At 47.0% G+C, this 14,748-nt stretch overlaps 1 protein-coding gene across 3 annotated transcripts in view; it reads left to right on the forward strand.

The window, feature by feature from the left end:
• Positions 1-3,445: 3,445 nt before the first annotated feature.
• Positions 3,446-14,748, forward strand: part of PTPRE (protein tyrosine phosphatase receptor type E) — a 95,767-nt gene continuing 84,464 nt past the window's right edge. Inside the window, exon 1 of one of the 3 annotated variants that reach the window (XM_018910515.3) lies at positions 3,446-3,642. In XM_018910515.3, the coding sequence (XP_018766060.1) occupies positions 3,623-3,642 (20 nt within the window). In that variant the 5' untranslated portion in view covers positions 3,446-3,622. Of the gene's footprint in view, positions 3,643-4,087; positions 4,130-14,748 lie in introns of those variants that run through there. The other 2 variants (XM_030241227.2, XM_030241226.2) reach the window with 2 other exon arrangements.

The raw sequence follows: 14,748 nt of genomic DNA on the forward strand, positions 1-14,748 counted from the left end.
CTAAAGCCTTTCAGATCTCTCAGGGTCTCTTTTCTCCAGACCCTGAAAGATGCCACAGCTTTAAAATGATTTGTTTTGCTGCTAAAATGTTTTAATTTATGCCTGAATAGTGAAATTGAGTGGTCAGGTGCAGTTTATTGAGGGGTGAGGGGCAAAAACCACTCCTGGCATTTGAAGAAATGGCAAATAGAGCCTTTGCAATATTTTAATTTTATTAAAACGTGGCTTTGAAGCTGCTTCAAGGCGTGGAGTGTTTAAAAGAAGCCCTTGGGGTGGAGGTGGAGAGAAGAGCAGGCAGGGCAGGCTCTCCCTTATTGCCATTTCTGGAACAATTCTGAAGAGCTGCAGGTTTGAACACTTCAATCTATTCCTACAGGCTCCTAATTTTAGATTCCAAATGGAAAAACCTTCAACAAACAGCCCTTGGAAGTCATTAAATTACCCACTGCTGCAATATCCCACAGCCTCCTGCTTTCACCCAATTATTCCTACTTGGAAGAGTTTTCCTTGTGCTCCCAGGCTGAGATGTTTTTGCAGCATCAGAAATCCTGGGTCTGTGCCAGTTTTTTGCTGTCCTGCCTCTGATTTCCTGATCTTTTCAGGAATTCACAGTTTTTCTTCCAGCACATCAGCAAAAAGACTGATCCACCCTGCTCCACCAAGGGCATCATGTTGGAACACCCAAATAAAAGGTGGGTGGTCAAATATTGCCTCTTTCCTGCCATTTGTTTTCTTGATCTTACCCAAATATTTCTACTTTGAAGAGTTTTTCAGGCTGAGATGTGTTTGCAGCCACAGAGATCCTGGGTCTGTCTCAGTTTTCTGCTGTTCTGCCTCTGATTTTCTGGGTTTTTTTGGGGGGAATTTGAGACTTTGATGATATCTTTAAGGTCACTATTTATAGGAATATATAAATATAATTTTATTTATATAAATATAATAAATATAATTTTATATTATGTATATTTATATAAATAAATATAATTTTAATAGGAATATATAAATATATAAATATAATTTTAAGACTATATATATATATATATAATTTATAAAGGACTATATAATATAATTTTAAAGACTTATTTAAGTTTTATTCCTAAATAATTAAAACGCTTCATTAACATAGTGGAAATCAGCCAGGATCTGATTGAGGTTTTGAGGAATAATGGGAAATTTCTTACCTTGTATAAAACAATAAGAAATCTTATTTTTCTTCCAGTACATCAGCAAGGAGACCAATTCACTGCCCAGCCACCAAGGTCAGCATGCTGGAATACCCAAAATAAAATGTTGGTGTTCAAATATTGCATTTTTCCTGTCATTTATTCCCTGAGCTTGAGGCAGAGAGCACTGGAATTGCTCTGGGTGAAGTTCCCAGCAATTCTGGTGGAATAAATTCCTTCCAAGGAAGGGATGCAGGGGCTGGGGCCAGGCAGGAGCTGTGGGAGGCCCTGCAGCATCTCTGGAAAATTGGAAGCAAAGGTGGAAGGGCTGCCAAAGAGCTGCCACTGCTGAGAGGGGCTGGATTTGGGATGGAAAGGGAGGAAAAGACACCTGGGCTGGGAGGTGGAGGAAGGAAAGTCCTGTGGGATACTGGATTACCCCAGAATTGGGATAAATGTGAGATCAGCTGCTCATCGTTGTCTTATTTCTGCACAATATTTCAGCCTTCCCCTTTCTTAAATTTATTTTTTGGTGCAGGTTCTGTCTTCCTTCTGTCAAGGTCATTAAATTGCTACTAAATGGCTGCAAATCTCAGAGCAGCCTTGTCATCCATCTCTCATTTCAGCACAGAAATTCCCTTCAGACCTTGTCTGGAGAGATCTGAAATTGGGGTTCAGGACATTTCATCCTTCAGATCCCCACTCCTGGATCTGAAATTGGGGTTCAAGACATTTCTGGAGAGATCTGAAATTGGGGTTCAGGACATTTCATCCTTCAGATCCCCCCTCCTGGACTTCAGATCTGGATTTCTGGCTGAAGCTCTCTCTCAGGGAGCAGCACCCTGGGTTGTTTTCCTGCAGCCAACAAAAACTCAGCCTCAGGCTGTTGGCTCCAGCTCCTTGATGTCTCCTGGAAAACACAAGTGGCAGAAACCTGGCTTGGAGCATCCTGGATGGGACTGGGAGGATGCAGAGCTGGGGACTAACGAGGCTAAATTATCAATATTGGGGAGGATTGGATGTTCTTTTTCCAGCTTTATTTCACAGTTGCACAATTTATTTAGATGTTGTTTAGATGTTCTCCTTCTCTCCAGCAAATCCCTTCACAGCAAATAACACATTAAAAACTTTATTGTACAACTTGGCTTCCCATCTCTGTCTCATGACTAATTAATTTTGGGACCACACAGCCTCACAGTATCTTTAATTCCTGCACTAATAGAAAATGTGGTCATTTTGTCCAACACATATAATAATTCTATTTATTTTATCTCCTGGCTATAAGCACTCATTTAAATTAATATCCAACTCCTTGCAAATGGTTCTCAGTGAGAAAATCGCTGATTTGCAGCCATTTATCTGCAAAAAATGTTCATTAAAATCCAGCTCCTCCCTGGTGCTGTGCCCTGCACGTCTGCTCAGGGGATTTCAGCCCCCACTAAATTCTGTTTCCTTGTCAACACGATGCCAAAGGGATGCAATTAGGCCCTGATGAAGTTTCCTGCAGAAGACACAAGCATTCACAGATGTTCTGATTTTATTTTTTTTTCTTCTGGTGGGTCTTTCTTTACACCTCCCAACTGTCTGACATCCTTTGGAGCACCTAAATGCTGCCTGTGCGGGTGTGAGGGTTTGGAAAATGACACAGAGAATCATGAAGGTTGGGAAAGTTTATTAAAATTACTTGGATCTCTCCTGGAGGAGGGATTTCTTCTGCTGGGATCCTCTTCTTGCTCTGGGATGTCCTTTGGAAAACTTAAATATGATGTGAGTGGGCATTGGGGGTTTGGAAGTACTCCAGAGTTTGCTTAAGGTCAGGAAAGACTTTTAGGAGCACTTGGATCTCTCCTGGAGGGGGGATTTCTCCTGCTGGGATCCTCTTCTTGCTCTGGGAGATCTTGTGGAAAACTTAAATATCACGTGCATTGATATGGGAGAGGTTGAAAGTAAAATATAGAAACATAAAGGTTGGGAAAGAGTTTTAGGATCTCTCCTGGAGGAGGGATTTCTCCTGCTGGGATGCTCTTCTTGCTCTGAGACATCTTGTGGAAAACTTAAGCACGGTGTGCATGGGTATGGGGGTGTCTGAAAGTAACGCAGGGCCAGACTTTTCCGATCCCTTGGATCGCTCCTGGAGCAGGGATTTCTTCTGCTGGGAGGCTCCTCTGGTTCTGGGAAAGGTGTGTAGCTGGGACTGGAGCCAAGATGTGCCTTGAGCCGCGCTGGCTCCTGATTCCCGCAAATCCCCTCCTCCCTGCCCTACTTTCCCACCTGCCGCTGTTATTCCGGGTGTCCCCGTCCCGCTGTCCCCGTCCCGCCTCGCCGTCCCTCGCAGGGGACAGCGGGCACCGCCAGCCCCAGGTGTGTCCCTCCCAGCGCAGGCAGCGACACATTCCGGGCGGGCTGGGCAGCGAGGGGACGGAGCATCTCCCAGGGGCTACACCTGGGGACACCGCAGGATGGACGGGAATGCGGGCAGGTGCGGCATCACTGGAGCCGGGCGCTCCGGGAGGAGCTCGGGGGGAGCTCGGGATGGAGCCGGGCGCTCTCGGCACAGTGGGTGTGTGCGGCGGGGCTGTCACTGTCACTGTCACTGTCACTGTCACTGTGGCTGTCACTGTGGCTGTGGCTGTGGCTGTGGCTGTCACTGTGGCTGTGGCTGTCACTGTGGCTGTGGCTGTCGCTGTCGCGGCGCCGACAGAGTCCCAAGGCCGCGTCCCCCGGCCGGGCCGCTCCCGCTGCAGTGCGCGCCGTGTCCGCCAGGCGGCGCTGCGGGCGGCGCGGGCCGGGCTGAGCGCGGGCTCGGCCGCCGGCTGGGGCTCGGCAGCGGCGGCGGCAGCGGCAGCGGGAGGAGGCGGCGGCCAAAGGGAAATTTCCTGCCGGGAGCCGCCGCCCCGGCCCACAGCGCCTGCCCGGCCGGCCCGGCCGCGCCGCCAGCGGCCCGCGGAGCCGCCGCAGCCGCGCAGGTGAGCGGGGGAGCGAGCGCGGAGGGAGGGAGGGAGGGAGGGAGCGGGGATGCCGCCGCCCGCAGGTGCCGGCAGCGGCCGGGCGGCTCCGGCGGCTCCGGAGCTCCGAGCCGGGCACGGACGGGGAGAGCGCGGTGCTGCCCGGGACCGGCCCTGGGCGCCGGCGCGACAAGGCGGCCACATCCCGGCAGCGACATCCCGGGAGCGGCAGCGCCACGGGGGCAGCGCGGGCGGGCGGAGCTGGCGAAGCGGCGGCCGCGGCTCCTCGGCGGGGCTGGGACTGCGCGGAGCCCGGGAGATGCGGGACGCGCCGGCAGCGGCAGCGCCAAGGGCACGGCCGGCTCCCCGCGCATCCCTGGACATCCCTGGGTATCCCCGCGCATTCCTGGACATCCCTGGGTATCTCCGCGCATCTCTGGACATCCCTGCGCATCCCCGGACATCCTTTGGCATCCCCGCGCATCCACCCCAGGTGTGCTCCCCGGGCTCTGCCCCGCTCCCGGGATGGGGCTGGCGCTGAGCTGCGCCTTTAAAAGCGATTTTCTGCTTTTCTTTTCCCCTGAAGTGAGCGGGACCGGTGGCTGCGGACGAACTCTCGTGGTCCCCCACGGTCAAGGCTGGTGTTCTTTAAACTCCCTCTATTTCCATTCGTTCCGTTTATCAGTTGTCTCACGTGGCTTTTCACTGCTTCCCATCACGGGATTTTGTTTTTCTCTTTACTCGCGGCTTTGTGGAAAGGGTTAACGGGAATTTGCTGTGGGATGGAGCAGTGTTTGTGATTGTGAAAGGCTGTCTCCTGCTTTTATCCCAATTTTTCTGTGAGGCTCCTCTCCATGTGGCTTATTTCCATAGCGTGAAGTGATTTTCTGTGTATTCAGCTGTGTAGCTGTCTGTGTCTGATTTGGATGGTGTAGACATTGCTGAGCTGAAAGAAACGACAGCGCTTATCGAGCTTTTATTTTTTTTTTTGTTTTTTTCCCCCTTAGATGTTATAATCTGTGGAAAGTAGAAATAAGGATGCAGAAAATTGAAAAAATATATCTTTTTAAAGTGAGATATAGTTGTACCTTCTGTCTGTGTTGTGTTTGGGGCTTGTAAATAAATAAATAAATGAAATGAGTAACTTCTGATGAAAACTAATGACGTTCAGCTGGAAGCTGGTGTAGTTTAGAAAAGATTTAAATGTGGATAAAATGTGCTTTCCTCATGCTGGAGGGACGTTATCCCGCACCAGGTGTTGCTGGGGGATAAATGAAACCAGTTTAGCCTTGGAGTGGGAAGTTTTAGGTGATTTGGGGGGACTGGCTTGGTCTTGATCAGGTGGAATTTGGGCTCGGAGAGGAGCCTTGATGGGGGTAACGAGGTGTTTGTGGGGCAGTCTATGGGGTTTGGGGGGTGGCACTGGGGAGAACAGGGTGGGGATGGAGTGGGACAAGCAGGCTGAGGTCCCCAGGAGGAGGGGACCGTGCTGGTGTGGATGCCAGCATCACCTGGGGGGTGATGGATCGGCCCAGCACAGCGAATTCAGCTGAAAACAGTTCTTTTCTCAAGTGCCAGGACGAGCTGAAATGTGTGGAGAGAGCTCAGAAATGTGCGAGAAGAAGGGAAAGAAAATAATGTGAGAAACAAAATGGAGTGGGAGTAGTGTTTGGTGTGTTTGCTGTGCTCCCAAAGAAAGGGATTGCTGGGCTCGGTGTTCCTGAAACGCAGGGATTCTCCCAAGCACAGAGAAACTGAATTCCTGCTTTGAAAGCTTTGCTGGCACCTTTAGTAAACCCAGACTTCTTTATGTGCCTAAAGCAGGGTGCTGGGGCTGGTTGGGCTGCAGGAATTTCTCCTCAGGTGCTACGAGGGGAATTTTAGCACATTTGGGTCCCGTGTGTTTGTATTTTGAATTTTTTCTTGCTCTCCACCTCAGATGTTTATGGTTATTTATCTGTTAATAAACTCAAGGTTTTTCATCTCTGAGTAAGGGCTGGCTTTTCCTAAAGAGGTGTCCAGAATCCCTGCATTTTCTTAGCCTTACTTTCCTTCCCTCACCCTCCATGGCATTCCCAGCTCCTGCCTGGTGTCAGGAGTGCACCGTGTGGGCTGGAAAAGGATTCCTGGGGGACCCAGCAGGTTCCATACCTGTCCCACACAGGTTCCCGTGGGGCTGGGGCAGAAGGCAGAGCTCCACCTTGCCTTGCACAGAGAGGGCTCTACACCTTCTCAGAAAGGTGGAAAGGATTTTGGAGTTTGTTGGGGTTTTGGAGCTGGTGCTGTCATGCCCAAAGCTGCAGAGCTGTGTTATTAACTGGGCTGGTTTCAGAGTGTGATCCAGCAGAGCTCTGGCTGCTGACTGGGTGACCTTTCTCTTACTCATTTCAGAGGTTTTGTGAAGAAAAACGAGTGGACAGGGGTTGACAAACTGCCAGAACTGTGAAATAGAGCTGGAGGAAGCCAGAGCCATTCTGCCCTGTCACAGATGTCCTTGGTGTTTTCTGAGAGCCAGATCCACGTGTCACACAAACACAGAAGGGTTTGCCTTGGGAGAGACCTCAGAGCCCACCCCATCCCACCCCTGCCAGGGCAGGGACACCTCCCACTGTCCCAGGCTGCTCCAGCCTGGCCTTGGGCACTGCCAGGGATCCAGGGTCAGCCAGAGCCTCCCACCCTCCCAGGGAACAATTCCTGCCCAATATCCCATTGAAATGTCCCCTCCTTCTGTTTAAAGCCATTCCCCCTTGTCCTGTCACTCCATGCCCTTATCAAAAGCCCCTCTCCAGCTCTTGTTATCAGCAAAGTGTTCGTGTTCTTCACGCTTGGTGATGCCAGGAAAATTTGTTCAAGGTTTTGGAGCAGGTCAGCTGCAGTGGAAAATAAAAAAAGAGCAAGCATGGAATGCTGTGGAGGAGGAAAAGCTGAGAGATCCCGAGGAATAATGAATTGTTTTTCATGGGAGCCCACAGAGCCCTTGCTGGAGGAGTGGGAGCTTCTGCAGGAAGATGGTTCAATTCTAGGGCACCTGAGGCTTGTGCTGGTCCCTCCTGGGAATGATGTTGGCATTTTGTAAATGTGATGTTGTGTTTCAGTCTCTGTTTCCAAAATATTCCTCAGCATGGATTTATGGCAGGGCTGGAGATCCCGGGTGTGGTGTCATCAATGAATGGTGATGTTTTGGTGGAATAAACCTGCCTTTACATGGGCTTTAAAGTGAATTATTCTGGATCAGGACATGCAATGAACATTTCACAGGAGGAGAGGCTGTAAACAGATGTTTTGGGTAGAAGCTGCAATTCCATCCCTATTCCAGGGGGGCTGCCAGGAAGGGACCACATTTCCTTTACAAACAGCACAATGGGCTGGGTTTGGTGAGTCAGACTCCAACTCTGTCACTTGCTCCTCATCCAGCACCCCTGGGAGGCTGCAGGGTTTTTTTTGGGGGGAGGCTGCAGGGTTTTTTTGGGGGGAGGCTGCAGTTTTTCTTGGAAGAGGCTGCATTTTTCTTGGGGGGGGGGCTGCAGGTTTTTTGGGGGGGGGAAGCTGCAGTTTATTTGGGGAGGCTGCAGGGTTTTTTTGGGGGAGGTTGCATTTTTCCCAGGGAGGCTGCAGTTTTTTGGTGGGAGGTTGCATTTTTCCCAGGGAGGCTGCAGTTTTTTGGGGGGGAGGTTGCATTTTTCCCAGGGAGGCTGCAGTTTTTTGGGGGAGAGGCTGCAGGTTGTTGGGGGAGGCTGCATTTTTTCCAAGGAGAGGCTGCAGTCTTCCCATGGAGGTTGCAGGTTTTGGGGAGGAGGCTGCAGGGTTTTTTTGGGGGGGAGAGGATGCAGTTTTTTGAGAGAGGCTGCATTTTTCCAGCATCCCTGCAGGTTGGGAAGCAGAGCAGAGCAGCCAGACCTGAGGGATGCTGTTTGGATGGCTGTAGTGAGCCCCTCTCTGCTCCTTGCTGGGCATTTCATTATTGATCTCCTGCTGCAATATTAATGGCAGAAAATCCCTCTGTAAGCTGCAGGATCGTTCTGTGCCCAGCATGGGAAGTGCTGAGAATTGGCTCCATGAATTATGAAGGAGTTTGGAATTGTGTGGTCTTGGTGGAGCATTTATGGCTCCCCTGGATGTGGCTCTGGTTTTCTGGGCTCAGGGAATGATTTGGGTGTTGCTTGAGCTGATTTGTGATGTGATGCAGCAGAATTTGGGCTGAATGAGGACTGGATGCTCTGTGCAGGATTTCTGCATCTTTTTAAACTCCAATCTTGTGGTTTTTACTCATTGTTCCTTTCTGCACAGGGTTTCATCCTGGTGTTGTTTTTGTCCTGTCTGATCTGAATTACACAATCCCAAATGCTCTAAGTGTTAATAATAGTAAAAAAAAAACCAAAAAAAAACCCTGCCTGTATTTATTCCAAACTTTTTGCTGCAATGTTGGTATCTCTTCAGGTGTGTTGTACAAATATATTTAATACTTGTGCAAGCCAGAGCTGAAATGAGACACTGATTAGGAGGAGCTCAGCAGCAGCATTTTGTTGAAGTGTTAGTACAGGATTTAATTCTGAGTTATTCACATCATGGAGTGTATTTTTAAGGCACGCTCAGCCAGCTTGCTGCAGGTATAATAATAATTCCATCCCTGATATCCCTCTGCCTGCCCAAATCCTCTGTGTTTCCTGCAGAGGATGCCTCACCAGTGACATCCCCTGCCCCAAAAGTGCCCTTTCCCCTCTGGCTGCTGGCACTGACTCAGTGCTGAAATGGCAAAGTCAAATCTGCTCACAGAGATCTGCCTGTGTTCAAAGGTGTTTCCTGGCTGAGGGAGAAATCAAACTGGGGAGAAATGTGCTGGGTTAGTTTGTTGCTTGCAGTGATGGTGGATTGTCACTGGGAAAATTCCAACAACTCTCTTCTGGGGTTTTCTATCACTTTTATCCCCTCTGTAAAAAGGAGAAGGTTCTCAGTCCTGAAAGCTTGTCTTATCTGAGATTTCCTTTTTCTAATGTACAGCGAGAGGTTTTTTGGTAAGAATGAGAAGTCTGACAAAAACCAAAACTGTAAATCAGGCAGAAGTGAGATGAGACATAAACTAAAAAAAAAAAATCTGAGTGATAGAAGTGACAAGTTTGGGTTTTCTGCCTTGGGAGGAGGCAGCTCTTCCCCACAGGAGTGTGAGGATGGCCCAGCAGCTGGAAGGAGCTGTGCCAAGAGCAGCTGTTCCCTGAAGATAACACACAAGCAGGGATGCAGCAGCAACAATCCCCAGGAAGAATGAGGGCTTGGAGAGGCTTTGGTTTAGTAGGACAATGAATTTTAAAGAGAGCAAAGAACAGATTTGCAAGGGAAGAAGTGAAAAGTGTGTTACTCATGTCACTTCTAAGAGATCAGGACACAATAATCAGGGCAGCTGGAGGATAAAGCTCTGACTTGTGGGTTTTGTTGCTCTGGAGAAAACAATTTAGAATGAAATACCCAACTGCACCTCCATGGCAAGATCTGCCCCTCCTGAGCTCCATCAGTTCCAGGTTTGCTGCTGGTTGGTGTTCCCTGAATTGCTGTGGGTTTGAGTTTTCTTTCTTCCACCAAAATCAATCTCTCTGCCCTGGAATAACTTCTGGAGGGAGCTGAACTGGAGCTGCTGGGGATTATCCCAGAGCCCCTTGGAGACCAGCAGAGCAATTTTGGTCGAGCCAGACTGGGATGAACTGGGAACTCCAGGGTTCCAAACCCCCCCTTTCCAACCCAGCAATGAGTGTGGGGGTTCAGTGCTGGTTCATAATTCATGTACTCACTTTCTGTTGTGAGGTAGGATTAGGAGAAAGGCAGAGTCGGCTCAGAATTTTAAAAGGTCATAAAGAAAATTTTATTAGCAGTAATTAAAAGAAAGAGTAATAAGAATTAGAACAAAACTTTGGGAACATTTCTCCTCCCCCTACAACTTTTTCCTTTCTCACTGACAATGTAAAGAAATAAAACTTAAAACTTTAGTCAGTTTATTGCTTCTAGAATAGTCTTCCTTTATTTACTGAGAGAATTCCTTCTTGGTAATGTTATGGAGACTTCTCTATAAGAAAAACCAGTTCTCTCCTGGCTCTTATGAATAGCAGCCACCCAGGGAAATTTGTAACCTTGAAATTTCTTATCTTCTACAGGGCTGTGGGGTGATTGGGTTGGTTGTGAGGATTGGGCTGGAGTGCTTGAGTTTGGGTTGGTTCTAAGATTTGATGCTTCCCTGTCTGAGGTGCTGAATCCCACAGGTGCCCCAGGGGCTGCTGCTGTCCTGTCTGTGAATTCCCAAAGGTGGGACCAAGCTCCACGAGGTTCACCCCACACCTGCTTTCATCCTGTTGTTTGCTCCTGTCATTTCTTGCCTCCCTTGGTTCTTTGAATGGGATTTTTTTGTCCAAAAGAAAATCTAACTCTGGTAAACGAAAGGCAGCATGATCAGCACTTGAAGCCAAGGATGAGAATTCCTGCTTCCAGACCCTCTGGTTTGCAGGATATTTGATAAAGGAGCTGTAAATATTTCTTTAGCAAGAGCTGTAATTCCTCAGCTGCAGTTTCACTCCTAACCCTTCCCTCACCCTGTGCACTGTTTCTTTTGGTAAATTCCATCTTGATTGTCTTTTGCCCTTTAATCTTGTCATCTCTGCTGGTTGTCCTTGGAGGATTTATTTTCCTTTGCATTCCTAGCCTTGGTTTCTGCTGGAATATGCTGTGGATTGCTGGAGCTGCAGTGCTGGGCCTCTCCTGAGCAGTAAAATCCTGATTTAAACAAGCCATAAATAATGTGTGCACCCCATGTTCTGTGGGTTTAGATGTCTCAGGGACTGAGTCTGATTAATTTAAATTTGGGTTTCATGAATGTCTTCAATCATGCTGCAGATTGTCACTTAAAACATTTAATTATTCAATGATATTAATTGATCTGCAGCCTGTCTTTCTCCTAATCTGATAGAACAAAGTTTGCAAATTGCTGCTGGGAGCAGGATGGTGCAGAGCAGCTTCTGGACAGCAGCAGAAAAGCCTTGGTGTAACCATGTTAAAATGATAGATGCTCTCCCTGTTAAACACTGGCCTGAGTTTAAATGGGTTCACGTTATCATTTTGTTTGCAGATGTCAAAAACTCATTAATTTTAAGTCAAACTCCCCACCTTGCTGCTTCAAATTGCTTTTAAATTACACGTGTGCTGATCAATCTTGAAAAGCCCAAATTAAAGACTCAGCTGAGGGCACATTTCAAGGCCACAGATCCAACACTTAATTCTAATCTGTTTTCCACAGGCAAACCTCCCACTCCAGCACTGGTTCCTGGCAGAAGGGGGGGGAGAGGAAGTTGTAGAGACTTAAATATTTCTGGGAAGGCAGAGAGGAAAGGAAAAGGTGGGAACAGGGAACTATATTTAAATAATGACCTATTTACATTACATAGTTTGAACTATTACAAATAGACTTAGGAGCTCGTGGTGTTGAGATAATTTCTGTCATGATGGGGCATTTTTCAAGGAGGAACCTCAAATCCTGGGGTCAGTTTTGGGCCACTAAAGTCAGTATCTTTGACTGTGAACTGCCCAAGTTATTTCTCAGTTTTGTGCACGTTTAACTCGAGCTGTAATTTGTCCTGAAGAAGCTGCAGAACTGCTGCACTGCATCAAACTATTTGCCCTTGAAATTTAACCTCATTTACCAGAACTTCCCGAGGAAGAAACTTGAAAAATTTCCTTGGAAAATCCTTGGAAAATCCCAGGGCCCTTTCTGTGTGAGCAGAGTTGTGCATTCCTGTTTTCAGGAGTTCATCCCTGCAGGATGCTGCTGCTGCTGCCCAGGCTCTTCCAGGGCAGTTTTGCTCTGTGCACTTTTCCTGGGATGGGATTTAAGGCCAGCCAGGCCATCCCTGTGAGGTTTTCCCCTCATTCCAAGGGCTGCACTGGGAGCTGCACTGGGAAGCAGCTCTGGAGCGTGGGAAAGGAGCAGAGGCAGGAACTGTCCTGCCAGAGAGCGTTTGCAGAGCTGTGCCCAGCTGTGCAGGGCTGGGGGAGGGACACAGCAATGGGGGGGGATTTATTTTTCAGCTAGAAATACAGCCACAGCTGGGTATTACTCTTTTTTCAGAAGTGGGGTAAATGGTTTTTAACAATTTTAATTTTTTCCTGAATTTAGATGTGTTTGAAACTCAAATTCAGTGTTTTCTATCAGCTCTCCTGAAACTGAGCATAAACAATGTCTTGGGCTGTTTTGTGTCCATCCAGCAGTGCTTTGAACACCTTTAACCATCTTAAATGACCTTTTTATTATTCAAAGGTATTTGATTCACTCTGTGTGATGGGGGAAAGGAGTTTGGGAGATAAACTGGTAGAGTTTCAGTGTTGGGTATTGTACATTTCCCATATTTATGTCTGCACAAAGAAATTGACTCTTACCACCAAAAGAAATGAATCAAAGCCAACAGAACAAGACAAAATAGAGGAAAATATTTTTCAGGTGTGATTTGTGTACAAATAACAACAGTTACAGAAAGTCCATGGATGGTTTGAGTGGGACTAAAGCAAGGTGGGATTTGGGGGTTTGATTGGAGTGAAACTTCAGCCAGTTGGGTTTTAGTTCCCAGGGGAAGAAGTGGCTTTGTGGGGGAGCAGAGGTTTTGGGAAAGGCAGGAATGAAGAGAAGCAGGAATTGAAGTGAGGGGTGAGGGATGCCCAGGGAGAGTGGGGATGAGAATCCCACCTGAAGGACAAGTTTTGGAGGATCCACCTCTGCTCTTCCCTTCCCAGGATAACCAGCTCCAGGGGAGGATTCAGAGCTGGTCAGGGCGAAGGGCTTTGAATTTCTGCTTGGAATAATCAGAGCCTGAACACAGAAAACACCTTGCACGTGTGGCTTTATGTGCATAAAAGACTTTGCCATGAAAATTGATTTTCAGAGCAAGCTCTGCCCTCGTTTTTTAATGACTTGAGTGTGGCTGAGCTGTAGCTTTCACTTAGTTAAGCTCATTTCCCACCTGCTTTTCAGTTTGAGACCCACCATGGCTTTGGTGGTGGTTGTGGAGAGTTGCTTCCATGTGTGAGAAAAAAGGTGGGTTTTTGGAGAAAATGTGAAACAGAAAAAGGTGGGTTTTTGGAGAAAATGTGAAACAGAAAAAGGTGGGTTTTTGGAGAAAATGTGAAACAGAAAAAGGTGGATTTTTTGAGGAAATGTGAAACAGAAAAAGGTGGATTTTTGGAGGAAATAAAAAACTAAAAAAGTGGATTTTTAGGGAAAATCTTGTATTTCTCTTGAACTTTTCCCCCCCCCCCGAGGTGATACCAGCCCTTTGTTGATGCCCAGTGGGCTGCTGCCTGAGGACCACAAACACCAATTGTTTGGGGAGCATGACTGGCTCTGGCCCTGAACACTGCAGCCATTCATGGGCGCTGCCTCGGGGCTCACAGGAACCTTTATCCCTGCAGGGAAAATGGAATTTTCCTGGGGGACAGAGGCAACAAAGCCCAAGGGGGAAATGAGCAGGGACTTGTTCAGCAGGGACTTGTTCCATCCTGGGAAGGGCAGGGCAGGAGCGTAGGGAAGTCCCCTCTTCCCTCAGCCCAAGGCAGGTGATGACATTTCTTGGTTTTGGGGGCTTGTGGTTGTGTTTTATGGAGTTGAGGTTTATTTTTTTCCTTAATCTCACTAGGTCAGGCAGGCATGATGCTTTTCTTAAGAATTCCTTGTAGTATTGGTTTTATTATAGTTTTATACAGGTTTATATGTAACTATTATTGTTATTATATATTATATTATGGCTGTTGTATATTATATTATAGTTATTATATTCTATAGGTATAATATATTATATTATTGTTATTTTATATTACAGCTATTATATCTTATAGTTATATTATAGCCACTATATATTATAATAGTTATGTATAATATAGTTGTTATTATATATTATAGTTGTTATAATTTTATATAGGTCTGTATGCATTGAAGAATTGTGTCTGTGGGATGTAAACATGGCAACATATTCTGATTTCAGGCAGAAGAGGAACTTTTCAAGCTGCTTTCAGCCCCTCAGATGAATAATTAGAGTGCTGCAGCCCAGAAATGCATTTGCAGAATTGGTGGCATCAGGGATTTGCTGTTAAGGGTTTGCAGCAGGAGCTAATAAATTATCAAAGGTATTAAAGAGATTCTGTTAATTTGCAAGGCTGAAAACACTCAGAAACCACAGAGGCATTTGTGTAATTTCCAGCTCTGTGTTTAAGAACTCCCATGAGGACCTCTTAAATCCACCAGGTGTTTTCTGGCTTTTTAAGTCTCCCTGGAAACATCTAAACAATTGCATCATGTCGCTGCTCTCTGATCAGAGGCTTTAAAAGCTGTAACTCTTCTCTAATTGCAACACGGGATGTTTTGCAATAGGAATTTGGGAAATAACAGCTCCTTAAAATAGCTTCAAGCCTCAGGCATGGTAAATGCAGGATTCATTCTGTTCTATCAGGGTAGTAAATAGTGGCAATCTGTAATTGTTGTAGTGAAATGAATTCTGGGGTCGTTGGGGCAGCAGTGTTGGTGCATTTCTTTAGTTGGATTTTAAAAAAATTATTTTAATTATGATCAAATTTAAATAATTGAGTGAGATTCGTGTTTATGGCAGCAATGCCCTGGTGTT

The sequence above is a fragment of the Serinus canaria genome, chromosome 6 (genome assembly GCF_022539315.1).
Source record: "Serinus canaria isolate serCan28SL12 chromosome 6, serCan2020, whole genome shotgun sequence".
Classification (NCBI taxonomy): domain Eukaryota; kingdom Metazoa; phylum Chordata; class Aves; order Passeriformes; family Fringillidae; genus Serinus; species Serinus canaria.